Genomic DNA, 21,254 nt, shown 5'->3' on the forward strand with positions numbered 1-21,254 from the left:
GGGGGGGGGGGGATTTGTGCTTGGCAGAGCAGCTCCTGGGAAGGGCTGAGACCTGCAAACTCGTGACACGTGTGGGCTGCCCCAGCCCCAGTCTCATTTTGAGGGTGGGCATCAGCCGTGTCCCGTGGTGGTTATGGGGATGGGTTGCGGGGCTGGGGCTGCTCCTGGGGCTGTCAGCCCCCCCCTCACCCTGCCTGTCACCCTCAGCCGAGCCATCCGGGCGCTGCGGGACGAGGTGTGGCGGCTGCGGCGGAGGCTGGAGGAGAGCCTGCGCCGGTCCCGCAGCTACCCCGAGGGCAAGGCCGCCCCGCGGAGCGCCCAGGCCAGGAGGCAGCCGGCGGCGAGCGGCCCCTCGTCCCCCCGGGACGCAGCACACGCGGGGTAGGTGGCACGGCAGAGCTCGGCTTTTCCCCAGATGACAGCGGGACCCAAGCCTGTCCTGATACTGCAGTGGGACCTCGGGAGGGGGACAGCAGCCTGGCCATGGGTGGGGTGGGGAGGGGACATGTGGGGGTCCCCAGGGAGAGCGGGGTCAGGCTGGTGCTGCAGCAAGGGGGTCGCAAATACCCCCGATTTTCTCCCTGTGCCTCTGCTGCCGAAGTCTGGGTCCCGCTGCGGTGCCGCCAGCCCTGCTATGGACCCGGCTGGGCGCTGACAGCTCCGTGCCCTCCGCAGGGAGCCGAGCCCCCCAGCACGGGGCAGGGTGGCCCCCGCCGCTGTGACAAGAGTCAGGTCGGCATCGCTGCCGCGGGACAGGACCGAGCTGGACCTCAGTGAGTGGGGACCGTGCTGGGGCAGAGGGGGTGGTGGAGGGGGGCTGCTGGCCGGGACAGGGGGGACCAAGGGGATCGGGCACGTCCCGGTGACCCCATGGGACCCAGCACAGCCCACGGCCAGATGCTGTGACCAGCCCCGCTTCCTTCCCTGCAGGCTCCGAGTCGGGCCGCTCGCTGGCTGGGCACGGGGACGGGTGGCACCAGGGCACCCCGGCCGCACAGAAGCGCGCTCGGAGCCCCCCGGGCACGGGGACGGTGCGGGGGCAGTACACAGGTGGGTGCCAGGCAGGCTGACCCCCACGGCGGGTGCTGGGGGGTTGCTGTGCCCTGGCCATGCTGACCCCGGGATTTGCAGGGACGCGGTACCAGGTGCCACCACCCGCCACCCTGGCACCCCGAGGAGAGCCGAGCACCCCGGGGTGCCCCCAGTGCCGCGGGAGCCGGACGGCATCGGGTGAGCATCCCTGGCCCCTTCTGGCTGCTTCCAAAGCTTGTTAATTAATGACTTCAGGCATTAATTACTTCATGCACTGGGAGCTGGGGTTGCCCCTTGGCCGGACCCGATGGCAGAGCCGTGGGTTCCTGCGGGGAGATGGCTCTGGTGTGCTGTGCCCTTCCCAAAGAGCCTCCTCGTACCTTCTCCGTGTGTTTTTTTTTGTGGACATTTCCTCCCTCTCCCTGCAGCCGGTTCCCCGGCGGGTGACGCCGTGCGGCAGCCCCGGCAGAGCACCCCCAGGACACGGCGCTGCGCCACGTGCCGGGCACCCCGGGCTGTCCCCCCACCGGGCAGCAGGGACGGAGCCGCACACGGTGCGTGGCGGGGGCTGGCCCAGCTCCGGGGGGGGGGGGGAACGGGGACAGGGGACACCCCCTCCATTAACCCCACCGCCTTCCTCCCCGCAGCAGAGCTCGGCACCGACGCCGCGTCCTCGCCGGGCTCCCGTCCCCGAGCTGAGCCGCCGGAGCAGCCGGGACTGTGGTACCTGGCGGGCGGCCCCCCCGTGGGCTACCTCGCCCCCGTCCCCCTCGTGCCTTACGCGCCCCCCCTGCTGTAAGGATGCTCTGCACTGGGGGGGGGGAAGCCTGGATTGTCCCGGGGGGAGGCCGTGAGCACCCCAGGGCTGCCCCACGGCCCCTGGCGTGGCCACGGGCCCCAGGCACTGCGCTGGGCTGTGGGAGCGGGGTCGCAGCAACTTCTGGGGGGGGTGAGGAGCTTGGGGGGGGGGAGATGGGTGAGATCTGGGGGGATTTAGAAAAAAAGTAATGGGGGGGAGCAGACCGCGGGGGTGCAAAGCTGTGCGATGTCCCCATGCGATGTCCCCATGCGATGACCCCTCCTTCTTCTTCCTCCCCCCAGGTACTGCTCCCCGGCACCTACCTCAGCCCCGGCCCCCCCGCAGCGCCCCCCCCTCGGGCTGCCCCTCGCCGACCTGGAGGAGCTGCAGTGGTCGCTGGGCCGCGCCGTGGAGGCCGCGCAGCGCGCCAGGCGCACCACCAAGAGGATGGGCCGCTCGCTGGCCTCCGAGCTGAGCAGGGCGCGGGGCCTGCGGGGGTCCTGCCTCTTCTGAGGGCCCCCCCGGCCCGTCTCCGGGGCAGGAGGATGAGGAGGATGAGGAGGATGAGGAAGGCTGTCCTCCCATCAGCATCCCCGCAGTGGATGCTCGCCACGAGATCCGGAGCTGGAGGCGTCCCCGCGGGGCTCTGGAGCTGCCCCAGCCCCGTGCCGCTCGCCTTATCCCTCCGCTCCCGCGCCGCTTGGCCGTCTGTCCCTCCATGCACCCACCCGTCTGTCTCGGACTTTGTGTAGGCCCTACCATAACACGGGGCCAGGCCCCGTTTGCAGCTGCGCTTCCCCCGGTGCCATGCCCGTGCGCAATTAGCCATTTTTTTTGCAGCCACGTCTCGCTGCTTTGACCATTCCGGCTGTTTTTAGGGTTTTTCGGTACGTCTCGCCCCAGCAGCGCCCGCACTTAACCCTCACCCTGCTGCGTCGCGAGCCTCTCTTTTGGGTCCAAACCGGGATTTTTTGGTACTGTCCCTGCATTCCAGCCCCTGTGGGCACCCTCCTGGGGCTCGTCCCCCCCAGCTCAGCTCCCCTGCCCTGTGCTTTCTGCTCCGCCTCGCGTCCTGCCCGGCAGAGCGCCGCGCTCCCAGCTCGTGGCTGTGTCCCCCGGCGGGGCTGCTGGCTGTAGGTCTGTGTCTATAGGGTGGCTCTTTGTAGGTACGTACGTGCGCTTCCTTAATTTCCGGCAGGATCCCGAGGGCATTTGAGGGCTTTTCCCGTAATTTATTGCTCTGAAGCAGCCCCTGAGTGGGTGGCGGGGACGGGGGTGCTGGGGGGGGGCGGGGGGTCTCAGGTCCAGCCCTGCAGGTGGCGGCCTGTGCCCGTATTTGGGTGGAAAAAGAAGGGATTTAGTGTTTTCCTTGGGATTTCCAGGGAAAGTGGGCTGGTGGAGGGAAATGTGTCCGGTGGGACCCAGGCCTGGGCAGGATGCGGCCCTGAGGAGGTCCCAGAGCTCTCAGGGTGGTCCTGTGCTAACACCTGTAGCAAAAGGGCTGGGATCAGACACCTTGAGCACTGGCACAAGGTCCCCAACGAGGCCCTGTCCCCAGGTTGGGGACAGCCAAAATCCCCTCCAGCCCCCACGCCCCCCACTCAGAGCCCCCCACCTACGTTTGTGTAGGCCCTACCCGAAGTGCCCGCCTCCAGCTTATTTATTGCTCAACTTCCTCATACCAAGACCCGTTCCGGGGGGCATCGCTCATGCCCAAGGTGACTTTGCTCAAGCCGGGAGCCTCCCCGAGGGCTTGCAAAGCCACCAACCCCCTGTCCCCTCCCGGGGCCACCCCATGGGGCTGGGGTTCAGCTGCGGGCATCGCCGCGGTGCCCAAGCAGAGCCTGCGGGGGGGGGGATGCCCCCAGCCCAGCTTCAGAGAGTCTGAAACGCAGCGGCGAGGAGCAAAGACTTTTTTTTCCCCTACATTTCCTATTTTGTGATACCCCACAGAGCCACTCAGACGGTATTTTGTAATAAGATAATTGCCTATTTTTTAACGAAATAAACGCGGTTGTTTTGCTTCTGGTTTCCCCCCTCGTTTTTAAGCTCTCTCTTGGGGACGCCGCCCTCGGGGTCACCGCCTCGCCTCGCCCCGGGGCTTTTTGGGGGGGCTCTCCCCAAACCCTGCCTCCCTCCCCCCCCCCCGCAGCCCCCAAGCAAGCGGCAGGCGCAGCCTCCTTGCACTGTATGGGGATCGCGTTTATTGAGCCACTCGAGTGCTTGGTACAGAACAGCTATACAGAGATGATACATGGTTGTGCTTCAACACCGTCAAACACTTAGATTCCAGTAACTTCAAGGGAAACGAGTTCCAAGACAGACTAGATTTTTTTTTTTTTTTTAGTTTTTCTTTTTGATAAATTATTTTTTATATAAATAACTGTAACAGAAAAAAAAAATGAAGAACGTCCAACAGACAGGATCCTGAAGCGTTCGCGTTGCTAAACTGAGAAGGAACTCAAACGGGGCAGGAGGACCAAGGGGGAACCAACAGATATCAGTGCAATGATACAGCCTTTGCCCTAAAAATATATATTTAACTTTATGGGCAAGGAGCAGACAGGGAAAGGAGAGGGGGGGAGAACCACCAACGAGGCAAGAAAGAGATTTGTGGGGAAGGAAAAGGGGTCACAGCCTTCGGGGGGAGGGAACATAAGAGAACAAAACGAAGGACCCCAAAATATTGCAGTGCATCTAGTGGCGGGGCGGGGGGGGCAATCCTGGGATGTAAAAAACAAAATAAGAGGAGTTTTGGTTAATTCACTATACACCAAGCTGTAAGAACCGCACGAGACACAGAATTCATATACACAGGGTCCGCTGGGGGGCCCGGGGGGCTGCGGGGCCTCGGGGCGACGGCACGCTCGGGAACGCTTCACCACGGGGGGACACGAGCGGGGCGGGGGCCTCATAGCTTCCTTGTCTGCAGGGATATATATATATAATGTACGTGTGCTGCCTGTTAAAAATATATATATATATATCTGTCGTCTGAAGGAGTACGCAGCCTGACGGGGAGGGAAGGGCCGTGCAAGCAAACGGGTCCCGTCTGCGGGGTTTGACCGTTCTGGTCCCTTTTTGCGTGGGGATCTGGGGCAGCGTGGGGCAGAGCCCCCCCCCCCCCCCCCCCCAAGTTGTGGCACACATCTGGGGGGGCAGCCGCCCCCAAAACCAAGGGAAGGGGCCCGGGGGGGGGGGGATTTCTACCCCAAAAAGAGGCAAGGGGGGGAAACACCGCCAGCAGCAGCGCGGGCGCGATGCGGGGCAGGAGGGGCGGCCGGCTGTCCGTCCGTCCGTCCCTGCAGGAACCCAACGGGGAGTGAAAATTTCAGGGAGGGTTGGGTGCTTTTGGTGTTTTCCTGTTATTTTTGTCGCCGCCGTTTGCGGATTACTGGGAAGTGAGCTCCTCAGACAGCGGCAGCTCGGGCTGCGGATATTATTGGGCATTATTGGATATTATTGGATATTACTGGATATTATTGGGCATTATTGGGCATTATTGGGCATTATTGGACATTATTGGGCATTATTGGGCATTATTGGGCATTATTATTGTTTCTTTTCCTCTTTTGGCCACGACGCAGCGCTTCTCTTAACACGCTTGCATCGGGCGTCCCCTCCCTGCGGTTAGAGCGGGACGGGGAAGGAGCAGGGGGGGCTCAACACAAGAACGAGAGAGAAAGCTCGGCCGGGCCGGGGTTGGGTTGGGGACAGGGCCGGGGACAGGGACGGGGACGCGGTTCGGCGCAGGAGCGCGCCCCGGGCCGGGTGCCCGGCGGGGGGGTGCAGTCGGCGTCGGGTCGCTGGCGGCGTTTCCTTTTAACTGCTGCTTTCCTCCTCTGTTTTATTGAGCTTCTTCAGCGTGTCCAGCAGTTTCTGTGGGGTGAGGATGTGCGTGGACCCTGCGGGGGGCAGAGAGGGCGAGGGCGTCAGCGCCAGCTTCGTGCGGCCCCCCCACGCCCCGGCCGATGGCCCCACTCCCCCCACAAAGGGTCCGTGCCCCCCCCCCCCCCCCCCGAGGCCTTACCTGGCGGGAGGGTGCGCACGCAACTGGAAATGCTTGCACAGAAATGAACGCCCATGGGAGGAAAAACGGGGAAAGGAAAGGAAAAGGAGAAATGAAGGAGATGGATGGAGCTGGAGGGCGGCGGGATGAGGCCGGGGAGGGCCGGGAGGTGCCGGAGGCGCAGCGGGGACGGGGACGATGGGGACCCTCCTGTCCCCACCGCGGGATGCGGAGGGCACCTGCTGGGGGGGCATCGGGGTGGGGGGTGCATCGCAAGGGGGGGGTCGGCGGGACGAGGCACTGAGCATCCTTGGGCAGAAGGGGTGACGGGGGGGGAAAAAGGGGTCGGAGAGGAGGAGGAGAAGGGGGGTGGGTCCTGACTTCTGCAGTCCTGCTGCTGCTTGGTTGCCCCCCCAAGGCTGCACCCTGCTTGGCCCCCTGTCCCCGCGGGGGGCTGCTTCTGTGCAGAGCAGGGCGCAGCCGGTGCGATGCTGAGCGCCCTGTGCCCGACCGCCGCTGCGGCAGGAGGAGGGACCTCTGTCCCCGTGTGCCCCAGGGGGAGGACGGCACGTGGCCCTGCCCCATCCCGGGGGGGCCACCACGCCGCCACCACGAAGAGCCGAGCAAAACCAAGATTTCCTACAGAACCGAGGATTTCAGCCCAATTTCTCCCCCGAGCACGCCGCAACGGCGAGAGGAGCCGGGGCAGGAGGCGGGGGCTGCCCCGCGCACACGTGGCCCCCCCAGGGACACCGCTCCCCGTGTCCCCGAGCGGGTGGGACCTGCCCCGTCGTCCCGGCCCCTCCAGAGCGCGATGGGGAGCGGATGGCATGAGGGGGCCGGCGGGGCCGGAGCCATGGCGGCGGGATGATGGAGGCGACGCTGGAGGCGTTCCAGCCCAGGAGGCAGGAGGAACGGCAAGCATTTTCTCATCAAAAGAATCCGAAAGGAAAAGCAAACCAAAATCATAATTAACGGAAGGACGGCAGAATCAAAGAAAGCCCTTCGGGGAGGAAGAGTTTCTTTTTCTCGTTAGTAGGCTGCCTTTACTTGGTTTCTTTGGCTCACTCCATTGCTGGAGCCTGATCCTCAAATGATACCCTAGTGGAGTCCCTGAAGTCGGGGTGCCTCAGGTCCATGAGAAATTTGGTGGGAGTGAGAATGTGAGTAGAACCTGCGGGAGAACAGAGCGGGGCTGACGTCCCGGCCGCAGCCCCGGGGGGCACACAGCATGCACCGGCGCCGGCCGGGGAGCCCGCGGCGGCTCGGGCGCATTTTGGGGCAGGGGGGACGACGACGAAGGATGCGCCGCCCGCCCCGAGCATGCGAGGATGGTGGGCGCGGAGACGTGCGCGGCATGAGATGGGCGAGACGCGGGATGGCGACAGGTTGGGGGGCAGGTGGGGGACGGTGACCGGCTGCCCGAGCCTGTCCTGGGTCCGGCTGCGTTCCCCCGAGGGTCTGGGGGGGTCTCGGAGCTGCCACCGTGCACATCACGCCTGACCCGCAGCCCCTTCGGCGGCACGGCGGGTGCCGAATGCGGGCACGCTGCGCAGGGCAGGGCGCACGCACGGCACACGTCCTGCAGGCTGTGCCGGGCTGCACACACCCTGTTGCACGCCCGGTGCGTGCCGTGGTCGGCGTGCCGGGTCACACACCGCTTCCTCGCTCCCTGCGATACTCCCCAAAACGAGCACGCGGCGCCGGGTGCAACGGGGCCAGCGCCAGCTGCAGCCCCCTCCCCAGCTCCTGCACGTGGCGGAGCAAAACTCACCCAGGCGACAAAGAGGGGGGGGCAAAGAGGGGGGCGGCTGGGGGGTGACGTCGTGTCCCCGCGGGGGTGACACCAGCAGGACACCTTCGCGCAGAGGCCCTGCAGGCTACCTGGAGGCCGGATTTGGCGGCGGCGGCGCGGGGCGAGCGTGGGATGAGCAGCGGGCGGGGGGCGCGGGGCCGGGCCCCCACTCACCTATTAGCACTTCCCACTTGCCGCTGGCTTGCGTCACCTCGTAGGCGCAGCGCATCTCGTTCATGCTCACCCCCCCCAGGATGAAGATGATGAGGCGGGGGCCGCTGCGGTACTCGCCGGGGGCCTTGTTCTTGTGCCAGTGGCCGTAGCGGGCACTAGGGAGGGAGGAGAGGGGTTAGGGACAGCCCTGCAGCGCACCCCGCATTGAGTTCGCTTATTAAATAAATCCCCAATTAATTAGCTCCCAAGTGGCTGCGAAAGCAGGTGATGTCCTCGGTGGCTTTCCACCCGCGAGGGCGGCTCCTGTTCTGTTACGGGTGGGGAAACCGAGGCACGGGACGGCCGCGAGGGGTAGGGCAGGGGCTGGGGGCCGGTGCCCGCCCCAGCGGGACCCACCTGACGGCGGTGGTGCTGAAGGAGGCGGAGGAGCGGGTGGAGATGTACGGGTAGTGCTTGGTGTCCAGCTTGTCGTCGATGGCATCCTGCAGGGAAGAGCCTCAGTGAGCAGCCGGGCACTGACGACACCCACGTCCCCACTCCTCCCTCACCCTGTCCCCAAACCCCACCGTGGCGTAGCCCCGCGGCACAGACATTGGGCAGGCAAAGCCCTGTCGGTGCAATTAGGTCTGTCTCATTTGCATATATTTGCATACATTTGCGTTGGGTGGCATTGGGGGAGGATTTGGTTGAGCTCCTGAAGTTCGGTGCAGCTGGGAGGGGGAAGGAGGCGCCTCTGCTGCGGGGCAGGGGCAGCGCAGGGGCTGCAGCGGGGCACGGGCTGAGGCTCCCCCTGACCTCGAGGTGCCTGCCGGGGCAGGGAAAGGAGGACGGGGCCCTCCTCTCCTTTGTTTTCTGAGTGCCTCAAGGGCTGGAACTGATCTCCAAGCAGCCCAGCTGGGGCCCCCACCCCTGGGGTAAGGTAAGGAAGCTGCTGCTTTGTTCTTGGTGCTCACAGCTGGGGCACTAAGGTTATCCGCGAGCTGTTTGCTGGGACCTGGCTGCGCTGTGCAGTCCCCACAGATCTCGGGGATCAGCTTCAGGGTGCCCCAGGTGCAAAACGGGGCGAGAGAGTTTGCACGGAGGTGGGTGGAGGAAGGCAAGAGCGAGGCTGCGTGCTTTTGGAAATGAAGGGTGCCTTCAGGCAGAGCCTGGGCTGCCACCGTGTCGTGTCCCCCCCAAAAAATACGGCCCCGGGGCCAGCTGTCCGGTCAGTTTGTCTGCCTGTCTGCCTGTCTGTGGGCGCAGGTGGGAAATGCTTGTGTTGGGGTGCAGCCTCGGTGCCTGGGATGCTGTGGGTGAGCCCCACGAGGTTACTCCGACTCGAGGGGTGGCCGAGGGGAAGCAGTGAGGAGGAAGGCGATGCCTGGAGGAAATCATTTCTTGGCTCTGCCCGAGCGTGGGGCTGGGCTTTGTACTGTGGGGACGCTTGGGACACCACGTTCTGGGGGCTGTGCAACCCCCCCCCAAGGCCCGGTGTGCACATGGGGGCCAGGAAAGCTTCCAAAATCCCTCCCTACCTTGGTACAATTGCAAAGAAACCCCCGCAGCCACTGCCTGCGTGGCACCGCAGGGCTGCGCGTGGCAGGGAGATGTCCCGGGGGCGCTGGGCTGGGAGCCCCCTGCTCCCCACAGGTCCCTGCCCGGTGGTGCCGAGGTCCCTGCTGTGCTCCCCATCCCCGCCGTCGCTGTCTCACCTCCATGATGTCCTTAATGACGGGGGTCCATCGGGAGAGCTGGTAGGTCTGCTCGCTGATCCGCTCCTTCCGCTCCGGCTTGCTCCGGCGGCGCAGGGTGGACTGGGCAGGAGGACGGGGACACCCTGAGCCACGGGAGGGCCACCCCAACGGGGACGTCCCGGGGGACACGAGCAGGGCGGGGGCCTTCCCGGGGGCTGAGGGGGGGGCGGGAGGTGGACACTCACGTCTGTGATGATGGGCACCCCGAGGTGGGCCATGTTGGTGATGATCTCGCTGTCCTCCGCCGGGATCTGGGCGTGCTGGATCAGCTTGTTCAGGTTCTCCTCGGTGATGCCTGGAGAGAAATGGGGAGATTTTTTGAAAATGGGTCCTGAGGAATGCCTGCGAGCAGTGGCACAGCCCCTTGATGTCACCTCAGGACACCTGGCTGGGTGGCAGTCCCACCGGGCTGAGCTTTTCCACCCAGCTTTTGCTGGCCCGACCCCCAGCCCCGCTCCCGGAGCTGCCCGCATCTCCTCTCCCCCGTCCCGCTCTCCTCACCGTTCTTCAGGAAGATGTACAGCAAGATGATGCGGATCTTGTCGTAGGTGCTGACGTTCCCATCCAGCAGGATGGGGACGATGGCCCTCATGGGGTCCTTGATCTTCTCACCTTCAGCATCAGTGCCCATGGCCAGGTCCTGCAGAACACGGGCGCGCTCATCACCGCTCACCACCTCTGGGCTGCTGGGCAGGAGCCGCTGTCCCCTGCCATGCCATGGGGTTACGGGGGGTGTGGGGGGTGCCGGTACCTGTTCAACTCTGCAGAGCTTGTCCACCGTGCCCTGGTAGTGCTTCATGCAGTCCTCGGCCAGGTGCAGGTGAGTGGAGTACTGGGGAGACACGCGCGGGGCGGACACCCTTGCAGGGCTGCAGCAGCCCAAGGTCCCCGTGCCACCACCCCAGCGCTGCCAGCCCCAGCCCGGAGCCACCTCCCACGGCCAGGGACCCACCGGGAAAGACACCTTTGGGTGCTGCCCGGGAGGCTCAGCACCAGTCGCCCTGCTGGGACCTTTCCCGTGTTTGCTCTACCTTGCTGAGCTCCTTCTGGTACTGCGGCATCTTCTTCAGCATCTGGGACAGGTCTCTCATGGTGGTCTGCGAGGGAAGGGGACCTGGTCACCCTGGGGGACCTGGGGCCAGGACCCTGAGCGGGAAGGAGAGGACCCTGCCCAAACATCCCCCTCTGTTGGGGTTAGGTGAGACACGCGTGCACCCCGTGCTGGGGGGACCCGGGTGCCCCTCCAAGGGCACCTTCCCCATTCCATCAGCCCCAGGTGTGGGGCCAGTGCCCCACGGCTGCCCCCTGCCCATCAGGGACCCTCCTCAGGTGCCCCCGAGAGGCTTTGCCGCATCCTGGCCCTTGGGTGCCTGCGCTCGCCGGGAGGTGTCACCTTATCGCCTGTGTTCATCCTCTTGCTCGACGAAAACTCCTTCAGGGACCGGGTCACCTCCCTGGGGACAGGAGGAGGGCACAGCCGTCACCGTGGAGGGGACCGACCCGAGGGGCTGGTGGGGTGCCCAAACGCACCCATGTGGGACAGGGGCAGCAGGGAGGTGCCATGGGGACACTCACTGGGACACCTCCGCGATGTGCTTGTGGCGAAGGGAGACCCAGAGGTCGTCGTCCTCGTCCAGGAGAACCTCCTTAACCCGGGCCTCCCCGATGCCGCTCGTCTCGTACCTGCGAAGAGGGCAGGAGCGGGGCGGAGGGGACGGGGTGTATGGTCACACGTGGCTCGGGGGGGACATGGGGGCGGGTGGGGGCTGTTCTGGGCTCTGCCAGCAATGGGGCGAGGTTATTCCAATTTGATTTTATGTCCCAACACCTTCTACCCATTTATAGGTTGGGAAGGGGTTTAGAAAAGGCTTTTGCATCAGCCCTGTGTCGGGCCAACATCATCCCCGCCAGGCTGTGGCTGGGGATGGGGTCTTGCTGGTGGCAGGTGACCACGGGGGTGGCACTCACTTGTAGACGTCGTTCTCGATGGGCAGCAGGTCGTAGCTCATGGCCTGGAAGGTCAGCTCGTGCAGCACCGGGGAAGCGGGGTCGAAGCCACGGTCCAGGATGAGGAGCTGGGAGCGAGCCTTGTCCGGGCCCTGCCGAGCCACCGGAGCCGTCAGTGGTGGTCCCCGGTGCACCCTTCCCCCCCGGTCAGGGGGTCCCCGGCGAGCAGAATGCCCCCCTCGTGCCTCCCCTGCTCACCTCGCCCATGGTGGGGTCGTCAGCCTTGTAGGCATCCAGCTTGTCCTGGATGAGCTGTGCCAGCATGGCGTTGTCTTTGTAGTCCCTGGGGAAGGAGGAGGAGGGAATTTTCCTTTTCCCCTCTCCCCGGGGAACTTGGTGCCCTGCTTGGCCCTGCTCCGTCCTTCACGAGGCGTCACCTGGACGCCAGGCTCCCAGTCCCCAGCTCCGCAGAGCACCCCTGGGTGCCTCGGCGTGCCCCTTTGTGCCACCTCCCTCCCGTCCTCACCCGCGGTACCGCACGGCCGGGTACTCCTTCAGCGTGGCGCACAGCGTGGCGATCTGCTCCGCCAGCCGCTCCAGGATCGGGTTCTTCATCTGGGCCTTGTGGGGGCTGTAAAAGCTCTGGAAGGAGTCGGCCGAATCCAGGGAGTAGACCTGGGGAGGGCGGCGGGAGGGCGCTCAGCGGGGCCGGGCTGCAGGGGGGCATCGAGCGGCCCCGGCGGGTTGGGGAACCTGACCCACACCCAGGCAGGTGCCGGGTCCAGGCTGCAGGTTCAGCGATGTTCGGGGTGTCCCTTGGGCTTTCAGCTGCCACCACCGTGCCCCGACCCCCTCCCCATCCCCTGCTCCCTGGTGCAGCCCCGGGGCACGTGCGGAGCCCCCAGGAGCTCTCCCAGCCCCTGCACTCAGCATCGCCTGCGCCCAGGCAGGGAACCAGGGAGGGGAGGAGGAGCAGGGGCAGTAAAACCAAAGCCAATCCTGCCGTGCACGGGGCCGCCAGGAGCTCACCTTCCACCTGCCCTCATCACGGTCTCCCCAAAATCCAGTGCCACCCATTCCTCCCCATCCCCCTCGTCCCTGCGGCAGGGGGCTGGCTGCCCGGTGCTCCCGGCTGGTGCCGTGCCGGGGGGGCAGAGCCTGACAGCACTGGCACGGGGCCAAGGCGCTAAATCCCCGCAGCCGATCAGCCCCGAGACGTAATCGAAGGGGACAGGGCGGTGGGAGCAGCGCGGGGAGAGGGCTCGCGGGGGTTTGCGGCTCCTACGCAAATCCTGCTGGGCTGGGGAGGGACCCGGAGCACCCCCCTCTGCCCCGTCCCCTGGGACACCCCAGCGCGGACCCACCTGGGACTCGGAGGGCAGGAAGGCGATGTTGATCTCGGTCAGGGTCTTGATGACCTTGGCAGCTCGGGATTTCACCAGCTCGTTGAAGAGGGCGTCGGGGCAGGCTGGAGGGGAGGGAGAGGAGGAGACAGCGCTCAGGGCATGGCGGTCGCGCTCCTGTGCTCCTGCTGTGCCCAGGCATCCCTCCCAGCTGCTTTTCTGTGCATGTTTTAGTGGAATCGTTCCCTTCTCTTGCTTTGCACGATGCGTTTTGTGAGGGGGAATGCTGCCTGCAATGCCTGGGGGTGAGGAGCCCGGATCCCACTTTTGGCACACACAGACCCACCCGTGGCCATGTCCCAGCCCCATCCCGCAGCTCCCTGTGGGCACCCCCTGCTCTCTGCTCCTTGCCCCGGCCCCGCAGCACTCACAGTCAGTGAAGAAGACGTGGGCAGCTCTGTACTTGGAAGTGGGGGGGTCCTTGAAGTCGTTGATGAGGGAGTGGATGGACTGCAAGAGAGACGTGAGCGGCTCGTGGCACCCCGAGCCCGGGCAGCAGCACCCTGCACCCTCAGCCCTGCACCCCGTGGGGGCTTGGCACTGCCCCCTTGGCACCAGACCCGTGCCAGGGTGCTCCCATGGGCACAGATCCTCCTCCTGCCCCCAGCCCCTGCTCACCTTCTCGGAGGGTGTGATGAGATAGACGGCCTCCAGGCTGGGCAGCGGCTCCCGGCGCTTGTTGATGTCTTCCACAACTGGGGGGGAAATGCAGGGGCCGTGCCAGGGGGGTGGCAGCAGCTGCCAGCCCCTCGGTGCCCAAAACGTCCCTGGCTGCTCGCCCCTGCCCGCACGGCAGCTGGGGCTGTCCCCAGCCCGTCCCAGCCCTGTGTCACCCTACGGGAGGCACTTGGGTGCTTGGAAAGGTCCCGGGTGGGGGCGGTGGATTTGTCTGTGTGCCGCTGTGCCGCGGCTGCTTTGGTCTCTCCCCGAGTCCCTGTGCTGCAGGGGAACACCTGGGGGTGATGCTCTGCCTTGGGACGTGGTGGTACCCCCGGGGACAAGCCCCCAGCACCTCCCGAGGCACCGCCAGTGTTTCTGTCTCCTTTCTGAGTGCCGCAGGCAGCTATCTGTAGGGCTGCGATAAAATAACACCTGGCCTCCTCCTCGCCATCCTGCTCAGACCCAAGCACTGCCCGGAGGCGAGGTGCTCGGGCTCCCTCGGCCCCCATGGGCTGAGAGGGGGCCCAAAGGCACTTGGCACGGGGTGGAGATGGGGAGGGGGGCTGAGCGCCAGGGGTGCGCTTGCCCTTCCTGCAACAAGCTCCGCGGGAGGCGTGCGTGGCGCAGTACTCACTCGTGATGCCCTCCGTCATGATGTCGGTCATTTTGCAGCAGGAGGACAGCATGCGCATGCTGAGCTGGTCCACCACCAGCACCTGGGGACAGCGGGCACCAGCTGGGGACGGGGCAGCGGGGCAAAGCCCTGCCCTGCACCCCACCGGTGCCCTGGGGCTCCCAGCCCGCTGCGACCCCTTCCCAGCTTCATCCTCCTCCTCCTCCTCCTCCAGCCCCGCTGCTCACCTTCCATTCTCCCTTCTTCTTCACCTTCCGGATCACATCGTGCATAATCTCTGCAAGAGAGAGGGAGCAGGGGGCGGTGTGAGCACCCCCAGCCTCCCTGCAGGACCCCAGGGTGCCCACCTGCAGCGGGGGGTGGGGGCTGTGCTGGGGCACTGGAACCCCCCCATTGCTTATGGGCCCCCACTGCCCCCCTCCTGGGGGTCCTAAAATTGCCATCCTGGGGTGGCCGAGAGCAGCCACGCGCTCAGTACGGTTTCTTTTTGGGGTGGCAGGAGTGTTTTGGGGACCTGGCACAAGGGGTGGCCCCCGGCACCCACACGTGGCTGAGCGCAGGAGCTGAGCCCACCCAGCGGGGAGCAGGACCCAAAAGCGCGCCCCAGATGGCGGAGGGCCGGGGGGGTCCCCAGGGGCCACCCCGCACGCCTCAGCCCTAATCCGAAGCGCCGGGAAAACAACAGCGGCTTAAGGGCTCCTTTTAGCAACAAGACCCCGGCGGCCTCAGCCCGCTCCTTGTAATCCCCCGCAAGCTCATTTCGCACCCGGCCCTGCCGCGCTTACACAACCAGCCGGGGCCGTTGTCCCCGCGCTGTCCCCTCGGCCAGGCCACCCCTGCCCGTTTCCTGGGTGCAGGCACCCCGGTATCCGTGATGGGGCGGGGGGGCAAGCCCCAGAGGTCCCCTTTGTCCCTGGCAAATGAAGTGTCACCCCTGCAGAGCTGGTGGGCTGCCTGGCTGGGCTTGGGGAAGGGTCTGCGTCCGTGTGCTGCCATGCCACGTCCTGGTGCTGCCCTCCTGGGGGGCTTTGGTCCAAGCTCCTGGTGCCCAGGACAGGGATGGGGGTACCCAATTAAAACCCCATCAGGAAATGTTTCTAAATTACATAATGCGGAGGTGTGGGGGGGGCAGTTGGTGCAGATGCCACCCTGCCAGCCTCGTCCTGGGGAGCCTTCCCCATGGGAGGAGCCCCACGGGTGCTGTTCCCACGGGCAGAGCTCGACGCAGGATTACATGGGGCAGCGGGGGGGCTGAATTTGCCTCATTCCAGGACAGGGCTTGAGGGAGGCACACAGAGGGGTCTGCCTGGGGAGCTCCCGGCCCCATAAATGTCTGTGTTGGGGTGATGCTGAATTCGGGTGCGCAGCCCCACTTCCTCGCCCTGCCACGTGCTGTGAAGCTGCAGGGGCACGGGGCTGGCAGCAGCGTAAAACCCCCTGCACAGCTCCGAGGTTCCCGCTGCTGCCGGTGCACACGCGGCTCCTTCCCCCATAGGTGTCCCTGGGGGAGCCCCAAAAGATGCTGGCCGTGACCTTGGGGTGCTGGGACATGCTGGCCTTGGTCACATCCCGTAGCCTGTCCCTTGGGTGCGGGGCACCTGCAGGCCACCGGGGGGTAACTGGGAACAGGCGGCGTTGGTACCGCGGTGGGGCCACCCTGCGCGCCCCCAGACCCCGTGGTGCACCCAAACCCGGGTCAGCCAAGCAGCAAAAAAGCAGTGCCTTAACGGGGAGTTTTGCTTTGCTGCAGGCAGGGTGCAGCAGGGAGGGCTGCCCACGTTGTCCCCTGGTTCTCTGCTGGGTGCTGGGACCCCCCACAGCCCCTGCACCGCACCGAGCCGACATGCCCCCATCGGGGCTGCGTTCGCTCAGCTTTGAGCAGCCAGCACCTGGAGACAAACGTTGCCAGCTCCTGCCAGAGGCTCCTTCCCCCTCTTCATTCCTCGTCTTTGGCTCCTTCCCCCGCGCGAGGACCCGGGGATAACAGCGCTGTTTGCAGGGCACAGCCTGCGTCCGACACCAAGCACAGAGCACCGAGGTGATCCCGGCGGGGACAGGGCTGGGCTCCTGGAGCCACGCAGCCGGGCAGAAATCCTGCCCCTGCAGCAGCGTTTTGCTCCGGGGCAGGGAGAGGAAGGAAGGAGGGAGGCTGGGAATGAGCGTCCTGCAGCCAAGGGCTGCGGGGAAGGTGCCTCGGGTGCAAAGGTTGCTGCAGGGAGGTTGCACCCAGTGAAGATGGCAAGGGAGAGGGGATGCCAGTGAAGATGAGCTATCGAGGATGAGCAATGCGAAGGCATCCTTGAGGCAATTCGGCACGCAGCAAGAGGGGAAACAGCAGCTTCCCTGTTCCTTGGGGACCTTGAGTCACGCCTGGTCACTCCTGGGCAGAGATGCTCTCCTGTACCCACAACAGCAGGTCAGATGCTGCAGCTCGTGTCCTCAGACGGTCTCAGCCAGAGCTTTGGGGCTCTAACGTCAGCTGGTGACGCTCACAGCCGAGCTTTTCCTCTTGGAGATAGCCCAGGTTTCAGGGGGGAATTCACGTGCGTATCCAGCCCACCCAGTGCCTCCACCACTCGGACGCCTTCGGCGCGTTGCTTCTGCTCCCTTCAGGCTGGAAGATTTTAATCACAATTTCTGCTGAGAACGGACAACGCCGACAGCTCGGGGCTTGTCCTCCGAGGCAGAGAAGACACCAACACCCACGGACAAGGAAGCCCGTCTCACCTCCAGTAACGTGGTCCTAAACGTGCCACCCCGGGACCCCTCGTGTGACGCACCAGAGCTGCCACCTCCCCGGCCACCCCCTCGCTCGGCAGGGCTCCTCCTGGGGTGACGGGTGGCAGGGAGATGTCCCACCGCTTCGTCTTCAGCCGGGGCCAGAGGCTGGTGACACGGTGGCCTAGTAGGACTGGCGCCCGCCCGTCGCTGCAAGAGGCTTAGCGGTGTTACTGAGCCGGGGCTGCCCTGCCTGCCTCGGGGACCGACCCCACACCTCTGCTCCTGGGGGAAAAGGTCCTCCGGCAGTGGAATCAGCAGAGCCGGGTCCCGGCCAGCACCGGGTGCTGGAGCACCAGGACGGGGGTGCTGCTCCCAGGGGTGTTTGGCAGCGATGGCCAAATCCTTCCCTACTGCAGAAATTATGAAACCAAAGTCCTGCTGCTTGGAGAAATGCTCCTCTGCAACCACGTCCCCGTTCCTGCCGTGGTGCGGGATGGAGTGCTGTGAGGGATGGAAGGACACCAGAACTGCCCACGGTCCTACAGGGCTGGGTGACCCCAACCACGGGCTTCTCCTTGCCACACGCAGGGCTCAGTCCCTTCACCCTCCTCCTGCGCTCTCCGTTTGGGATCCAGGGTCCTGGAGCCGCCCTGGGAGCTGGACCCAGAGGCCCACGGTGAGGTTTGCTCCAGACCCACCTCCGCCTCGCGGAGCTGTCACGACGCATCCTTGAGACGAGCGTGTTTGTCTTCGGGTTGGCTTGGCAACTGCTTTTTGCTGGTTCGTTAACTAATTGGTGAAGGCAGTGCGAATGTTACCTACACAGAACCACGCTCAGATGGAGCAGACCACGTATCCACCTCCGGACCGCCCTCAGCTGGGGACCTACAGGTGCCAGCGCCCCGTCCCCAGGCGGTCCCTGGTCAAATAGGACCAGAGGGAGGCAGGAGGCCATCAGCCCACTGGGGCACGAAGAAGAATTGCATTTAAGGGAGCCAAAACCACCTTCACAGCCTGGAGAGGGGCAGGGCAGAGACCCGGAGAACGGCTCAGGCATTTGGGAGTGCAGCCAGAAGGACATGAGGAAGATGAAAGGCACGATCAAAAAATCAAAAAACGGTAAAATTCATAAGGATTTTCACTGCGGGACCGCTCCTGACACGGGTTCTTCAGGTCTGCACGAGGACCTGGGCGTTGAGCAGAGCTTCTCCTGCCGGGTGCTCAATGGGGCACAGACCACAGCAGGTCTCTTCTGAAGGCATCGCCCTTCCCAAGGCTTGTTCTCTTCCCCCAGGCGTTCCCACCCTCGGAGGAGATGCTGAGGAGATGCCGTACCCGGCCGCCAGCAGCTGCAGGAGCCAGGAGCTTTCCTGTGGCAGGACGGGACACCCAGGGCCACCACATCCCGGGGTAGGTGACCCCCAGGGGTAGGTGATGCTCTCCTCCGTGCACAGCCATGGCTTTCTGCCCGGGTTCTCCTCCACGTTGACCAAGAGGGAGCAAAACGCCAACATCCCGGGGTAGCGCGGGTCCAACTCCAAGCGGTCCCCTAGTGGCACATCTCCCCATCCCGTGGGCTCCACGAAGGACCCTCCATGTGAACGTGTGCCGACCTGTGCGTGCCCATTCCCGTGTCTCTACGTGGTTGGTCTGGAAGCCCGCACGCCACTGCGCCTTCAGCCTGATTTATTTTCTCCCTCCAGAACACAGGAGCCGTGAGCTCCTCCCCGCACGGCGAGCTGGTGGGCGCAGCATCTGCTGACGGCCGCGTGGTGGTGAGACTCCTCTTAAACGCCTGGGTTTGGGGAGGAATTTCTCCCAGACTATTTTTCCTCAGAGGTGCCAAGGAAATGGACCCAGACTTATTTTTTTATTTATTAAGAGAGGAAATTTCTAGGCCTGGTGGCTTTTTCTCCTTTCTTGCACATGCAGACCTCAGTGGGTGGACGCAGACCTGCCGAAGTGATCGGCAGCACTCATGGTGATGTATGGACAAGTATTTTTCAGGCCCAGGTGTAGGCCATGGTCTGGAGACTGAAATTGCTAAATTTTCAAGCCGTGACCCAACTTGGAGCCGATGCTGGAGGCAAGGCAAAACGATCCCACGAGGACAAACACAAAAGCCCCAGCAGGGGCTTTGCCAAGCGCCCACGCTCATCAGTTGGGTCTGCTCCCGGCTGTGGGGACGGGGCACGCCGAGCTGATGGCAGGGCTGGAGGCTCTGCCCCATGCAGGGAGGAGGATGAGGAGGATGCGACGTGCTCCCATGCCATGTCCCCACCACGCTGGCCCGGTCCTGTGCCCTTCATCACCTCCTCTTCCTCCTCTTGTGCGTGGCAGGGACCTGCCCAGAGCTGGCTATGGGGCAGCACGCACGCCCCGTAGCCCGAGGTGGATTCGGAGCATCCTGTATTTGGCCCCAAAATCCTCCCGTGCCCTCAGAAAGGTGCTGGCAGCACGAGGTGCCCCCAGCCGCCCGGTGAGTCACGCACCAGCTCCGCAAGGTCCCCAGGGGCCCTGGCTGTGCCCTGAGGCTGGCAGCGAGCCCGCGGCCCTGCCCTGCCCTGCCAGTGCCACCCAGCGCGGCGTGCACCCGCTCCCTGGGCTGGGACAGACGGGGACACCGGGTGACATGGCACGGGCTCAGCGCTGGGGGTCCAGGGGGATTTTTAGTGTGGGCTGGAGGGAGCTGCCGTGAGGATGCTCTGCCCTGGGGCAGGGTGGCCCCGGGGGGCAGCAGGGGTCTCCTGGGGCTGCTCCGCTTCAGCCAGCCTTGGTGACAAAAGGCCCCCCCCTGGGGACGTCGTTCCCCTCTTGCAGGTGAAGGTGTCCGGGGGCTTTCAGACCCAGCACTGGTCCTGTGGTGACGACGCTGCCCATCTTGCCTCGCTGCTGATGGCTCGGTGAAGCCAGCCCACCTTCCTCCTCCTCCTCCCTGCAGGGTGCTGCGGGAAGGCTCCTCGGGGACCCAAAGAGGCCCTGAGGCTGCCTGGGTGCAGCTGTAGCCGGGGATAGGCGGGGACAGGAGGAACGTCCACCCGGTGGGGGTCAGGTGAAGATTTGGGGATGGGGGCCTCAGAGGTGGGCCCAGCTGCCACCGTCGGGTGAGATTTTTCCAGCTGACACCCGAAGACACTGGGAGGACCGGCCCCAGAGGGGAGCAGGTCCTGGTATGGATGCGGCCATCGCTGCTGGATGTGGGGAGGTGCAGTCACAGCCCGCCTGGGGGGTGACAACGGGTGGCCAGGGCACCTGTGACACCATGCCCACCCGCTCCCAGCTCTCCAGGGCCCCCAGAGCGCATCCTGCTCCAGCACCAGCTGGTCAGAGGAATAATCCTGGCCTGGAGGGAAGCCAGGGCGGAATGCAGCTCTGGAGGTGGGGCCGTGGCGGCGCGCAGCATCTCTCCATCCCTCCATCCATCCCTCCTCCCTCCTTCCTTCCCTCCTCCGAGGATGCCCGCAGAGGGATCCTGCCCTCGGGTCAGCCCCAGGGCACAGGCTCAGCCCTCCGGCTCTCCTGGGTGAGCGTCTCCCCGCTCTGCGGGTGCTCCTCGGGGAATCGCTGTCCTGGTGCAGTGGGGGAGAGCCGCAGTGGGGAGGGGGAGCTCTGGGTACCCTGCGGCTCCTGGCACCGGGGAGCAGCCCTGGCTGAGAACAGCACCACAAGGCAGTGAGACCCGGAGCCCCCTGCAGCAACTTGAGGAGCCCCCAGCCCCAGGTTGGGGGTGGGCTGGACCCCCCCGGAGCTCCCGCAGGGGCCCCATCCCTCCATCCTATGCAGCATTTTGCCCGCCCGCGGAGCCCTGCCCTCTCCTTCCAGCCACCCACGCTCCGCAGGCAGCCCCGCTGTGGGGCTGGCGCCCTGCTGCCCCTTACATTCCCCGGCCCGGACCCCTATTTTTGGGGACGAGCAGCCGGGTCCGTTACCAAACCCCCAAGGGACGGATCCGGCCACATTTCCATGATGCTGGCTTGAGCCTGTGTGCGTGCACACGCGTGTGTGTGTGCGTGTGTGCACAGCCGTGGTCGCTGCCAGCCTGTGACAATGAATGAAAATCAGGGACAGGGGACACGCAGCGGTGCTGGTCTCCGTCCCCTCTTCGCTGAGGGCAAGGTCCTGGGGCCCTGCCTGGGGGGCTGCAGGATCCGTCCCCCCCACGGCTGGGGGCTGGGGGCTGAACCTTTCTCTCCCCATCCCCCTGCTCAGGCAGGGGGGCGTCCAGCCCCCCAGGATGACACCAGGCGAAGTCCCCCCCCCCTCCTGCAGCAGAAAACCGAGGGGACATTTTCCTGCATTTTCCATTTCATTTCCCAACCTGCTCGGCTCTGACCCCCCCCCCCC

General features: G+C 65.2%; 2 protein-coding genes across 3 annotated transcripts in view; one reads left to right on the forward strand and one right to left on the reverse strand.

Moving 5' to 3' along the window:
- The window catches only part of AKNA (AT-hook transcription factor), a 24,583-nt gene extending 5,419 nt beyond the window's left edge, over positions 1-19,164 (forward strand). Inside the window, exons 13-20 of the mRNA XM_035312532.1 lie at positions 86-381; positions 676-773; positions 931-1,050; positions 1,132-1,230; positions 1,461-1,586; positions 1,683-1,827; positions 2,134-2,398; positions 19,145-19,164. Coding sequence (XP_035168423.1) covers positions 86-381; positions 676-773; positions 931-1,050; positions 1,132-1,230; positions 1,461-1,586; positions 1,683-1,827; positions 2,134-2,344 — 1,095 coding nt within the window. The 3' untranslated portion in view covers positions 2,345-2,398; positions 19,145-19,164. The remainder of the gene's footprint in view (positions 1-85; positions 382-675; positions 774-930; positions 1,051-1,131; positions 1,231-1,460; positions 1,587-1,682; positions 1,828-2,133; positions 2,399-19,144) is intronic.
- LOC118157989 (syntaxin-binding protein 1) lies at positions 5,402-14,580 on the reverse strand. Of its 2 annotated transcripts, XM_035312530.1 has the most exons (19): positions 14,417-14,580; positions 14,190-14,271; positions 13,514-13,590; positions 13,267-13,345; positions 12,857-12,960; positions 12,019-12,167; positions 11,751-11,835; positions 11,514-11,644; positions 11,121-11,228; positions 10,939-10,999; positions 10,577-10,642; positions 10,297-10,377; positions 10,047-10,185; positions 9,731-9,840; positions 9,504-9,605; positions 8,206-8,291; positions 7,810-7,964; positions 6,891-7,014; positions 5,402-5,736 (listed from the first exon to the last, which is right to left on the reverse strand). In XM_035312530.1, exons 1-18 carry the CDS (start codon positions 14,459-14,461, stop codon positions 6,905-6,907), a joined length of 1,770 nt encoding a protein of 589 aa, XP_035168421.1. In that variant the 5' UTR covers positions 14,462-14,580; the 3' UTR covers positions 5,402-5,736; positions 6,891-6,904. The 2 variants fall into 2 exon arrangements, with proteins under 2 accessions (XP_035168421.1, XP_035168422.1); XM_035312531.1 differs by lacking the exon at positions 6,891-7,014.
- Positions 19,165-21,254: the final 2,090 nt, after the last annotated feature.

Source organism: Oxyura jamaicensis (genome assembly GCF_011077185.1).
Source record: "Oxyura jamaicensis isolate SHBP4307 breed ruddy duck chromosome 17 unlocalized genomic scaffold, BPBGC_Ojam_1.0 oxy17_random_OJ129, whole genome shotgun sequence".
Taxonomy (NCBI): Eukaryota; Metazoa; Chordata; class Aves; order Anseriformes; family Anatidae; genus Oxyura; species Oxyura jamaicensis.